General features: G+C 40.0%; 1 protein-coding gene across 1 annotated transcript in view; it reads left to right on the top strand.

Moving 5' to 3' along the window:
- The first annotated feature begins 214 nt into the window (after nucleotides 1-214).
- The window catches only part of LOC106873725 (uncharacterized), a 47,272-nt gene continuing 43,993 nt past the window's right edge, over nucleotides 215-3,493 (top strand). The window contains exon 1 of the mRNA XM_014921207.2: nucleotides 215-839. Coding sequence (XP_014776693.1) covers nucleotides 677-839 — 163 coding nt within the window. The 5' untranslated portion in view covers nucleotides 215-676. The remainder of the gene's footprint in view (nucleotides 840-3,493) is intronic.

Genomic DNA, 3,493 nt, shown 5'->3' with positions numbered 1-3,493 from the left:
TCTTAATCTCGTCCCGAATTTCCCTTTGTTGTATCTGTTCCTCGCCTCCCCCCCATTTCGCAATTTTATCTAAACTTTTTCTCCGTCTTCGACACATCCAACACACACACACACACACACACTATATCTCTCTCTCTTTGGCAAACTTTTACTGTCTCTGTCCTCTTTCTCTCTCTCACAGAATACTGTCTCTCTTTCTCCGGTCTAACTTTTACATTCTCTGTTCTCTTTCTCTTTTTCACACAAGAACATATTCTCACTTTCTTTCATTCTTTCTCTCTCACTCCTTCACACACACACACACAACCACCACATCTTACCCCCACTCCTTCTCTACGGTCAACTTTCACATGCTCTCTCTATCTCTCTCCCTTACACATACACACACATACACACACACACACAACTCCTCACCCACCGTTTCTCTACAACTACCTCACAAATTTTCTTTCTCTACCGTTATCTTTCACTGTCTGTCTTCTTTCTCCCCTACTCTCTCTCTCTCTCTCTCTCTCTCTCACACACATATACATCTACATATACAAACATCACAGAAACATCAGAGCAAAAACCTCGGTGGCTTCTAATTACTTCAGATCTCGACGTCCTACAATTGTCGTCTGCTTTTATTTAAAAACAAAACCACGTTAAACAGAACACAAGAATCATTTACGAAATGAAGAACTTTACAATTAATGACTCCATGGGGATTGACGACAAATCTCGTAAGAAGCGCAAAAGAGCAATAATATGTCTGGTTATCTTCATAATCCTTATTCTCTCGTTCGGTCTAGGGATACTAGTTCACTACTTATTAAAGGATAAACCCCACCCGACTGGTGAGTACCCTATTCCGTCATTTATCCATTGCCTGCTTATCTTATGAAGGGAGCTTTCACATGGCCGTTCGGCTTGCTAAAAATACTAATCAAATCTCTCCTAAATCGCAACCACTTGTCTTTAACCCTTTGTATCTCCGAAGCATTTTCATACGTTGGTCCTAATCGCCCACGCTTGTTTTCTGACTTTTAGTTAGCCTTTTGTTTCATACGTTCTGAGTAATACAAAGGAAACTTTCATAAGTCCCAAGTTATTCTGATCAGCTCCGTCACGTGACTTTTAGACCCCCCCCCCTTGCAACTTTTTGTTTCCATCCCTTCAATCAAAATTCATAATCTACACACCTTTTATTCATAGCTATATTTTACTTTATTCCATCTGAAGTTCAATCTTTCACGTTATCCTAAAGAACATCTTTGAAAGTACAACAAGTTAAATTCATTTTGGTCTATTACACATTTCAACAAGTAAAACTTCCAGATATGAATAAAAGAGCACTTTTATAAACCAAGCAACTTTCAAAGACAAACACGGTGCACTTTTCGTCTCGCAAAATCATAGAACACTTCAGAATAATCAAGCTGCGAGCAAAGTTCGTGTTCAATAGATATCATAGACAATCCACAAAGTCCGGTACACGTTCGTAGTACAATGTAATATTTTTACAAGAACTTTGGCAGGTACAATGTATTGCCATTTTATTTCTTGAAAGTTCCAGTTAACATCTTAACCAAAGTTCAAAATCTTAACCAAAATAAATAGATGAGTCATCAACGTACTTTGATCTTTACATGGAGCTCCTCAACCGCGGAGGCGGGGTTGCAGGAGCTTAGCGACGACCCTGATTCTGATAGCTGGATAAAAATTAGGGATGTGTATCATATATGATTTATGGACGCTAGCGAAATACGACCCGTGTATCACATGCAACGTGGGGGCGCATGACTTTAGTGGTTAGGGTGCTGTACTTACGATCGTAAGATTGTGGTTTCGATTTCTGGACCGGGCACTGCGTTGTGTTCTTGAGCAAAGCACTTCATTTCGCGTTGGTGAAAATGAGTAATCCTACGATGGATCAACGTCCCGTCCAGCGAGGAGTGTATACGCCAGAGAAATCGGGGAATCGGTCCTATGCTCCTTGCGGAATAACATGGACTAACCATCACATGTAATACACGAAAGAGGCAAAGGGTTAGAATAAAGAACGACACACGGACAATGATAGAGCAAAATAGACGGAATGGTTCAAGGCTGGGATGCTTTTGATAATCGCCCATCGTTATTACCATTGTAGTCATCATTATAAATCAACATTATTTATCTATTCGTTTATTGTTTAACCCGAGGTCTTGTCGGGTAGACTTTAGTTCAAAGACATTCTAGCCATGCCTTTCCCATCAACTATTCACACACACACATATACACACACATACACAATGGGTTTCTTCATCTAACAAATTCCACTGGTAAACTAACGGTCAAATCAAAGCCAAAGTAGATCTAACACTTGGTCAATGGGCCGTACAGTAGGACCGAACTTGAAGCCACGTATTTGTGAAACCGTGCCCCCGCCCCCACACTCGCAACGTATTTTCTCGAAAAATTTGCTTTGTGGCTCTGTGGTAAGAAGTTTGTTTCATCAGACCTTACTTTTCCGAAAATGAAGAGCGGATCACAACGACTGTCACTTTGGATCGATACGTTGAGATGTTTTTGTTGCACCTGCATTGAACAATTTCCTGCAACTTAACGATGGTGCGACATCGCAAACTACAAGGCAATCAATGGCAGCTGTGCAAGATTTGTTCGATAACCGTGTCACCTCAAGACTCGGGATAAAATATCCGTATATATTATCGGTATTCATAACCGGACATTGGTTGCGGAAACGGCCGTAAGATTTGTTACGTCACCTATATGTTATATCATGCTTTGTATTAAAAAAATCAGCTATAAATGTGGTCCAATCGATGTGTTTGTCAATCTGAGGTTTTCTCCATTTTCTGATTATCTATCTATCTATATTATATACAAGAATATACTTGCTACTTGTGTCTGTGATTGTCCCCCACCCCCCACCACCACCATCACTTGACAACCGATGTTGGTGTGTTTACGTCCCCGTCACTTAGCGGTTCGGCAAAAAGAGTCCGATAGAATAAGTACTAGGCTTACAAAGAATGATTCCTCGGATCGATTTGTTCGACTAAAGGCGGTGCTCCAGCATGGCCACAGTCAAATGACTGAAACAAACAAAAGAATAGCTAGGCGACGAGCTGGCAGAGTGGTTAACGCTTAGCAGCACTTCGTCCGTTTTATACGTTCTGAGTTCAAATTCCGCCGAGGTCGACTTTGTCTTTCATTCTTTCGGGGGTCAATAAATTAAGTACCAGTTATGCACTGGGGTCGATGTAATGGACTTGGCCCCCGTCCTTCATAACTGCTGGCCTTGTACTAAAAGTTGAAGCCTAATTAAGTAACCACACTGTCAAAAATTTAAAAAATCAAAACAAAAAGAAAGAAAAGAAAAGAAAAGAATAAAACAAAAGCAAATCAACAAAATAGTAGCTCTACAGGTTTTATTTCTCTTCCTAACGACTCCAAAAAAATTGTGTTAATTAACAATAAAAAAAAATAAAACACAAAATATATT

This window comes from Octopus bimaculoides, chromosome 23 (genome assembly GCF_001194135.2).
Source record: "Octopus bimaculoides isolate UCB-OBI-ISO-001 chromosome 23, ASM119413v2, whole genome shotgun sequence".
NCBI lineage: Eukaryota > Metazoa > Mollusca > Cephalopoda > Octopoda > Octopodidae > Octopus > Octopus bimaculoides.
The sequence above is the reverse complement of the archived record's forward strand: the minus strand, read 5'-3'. Positions and strand labels throughout refer to the sequence as shown.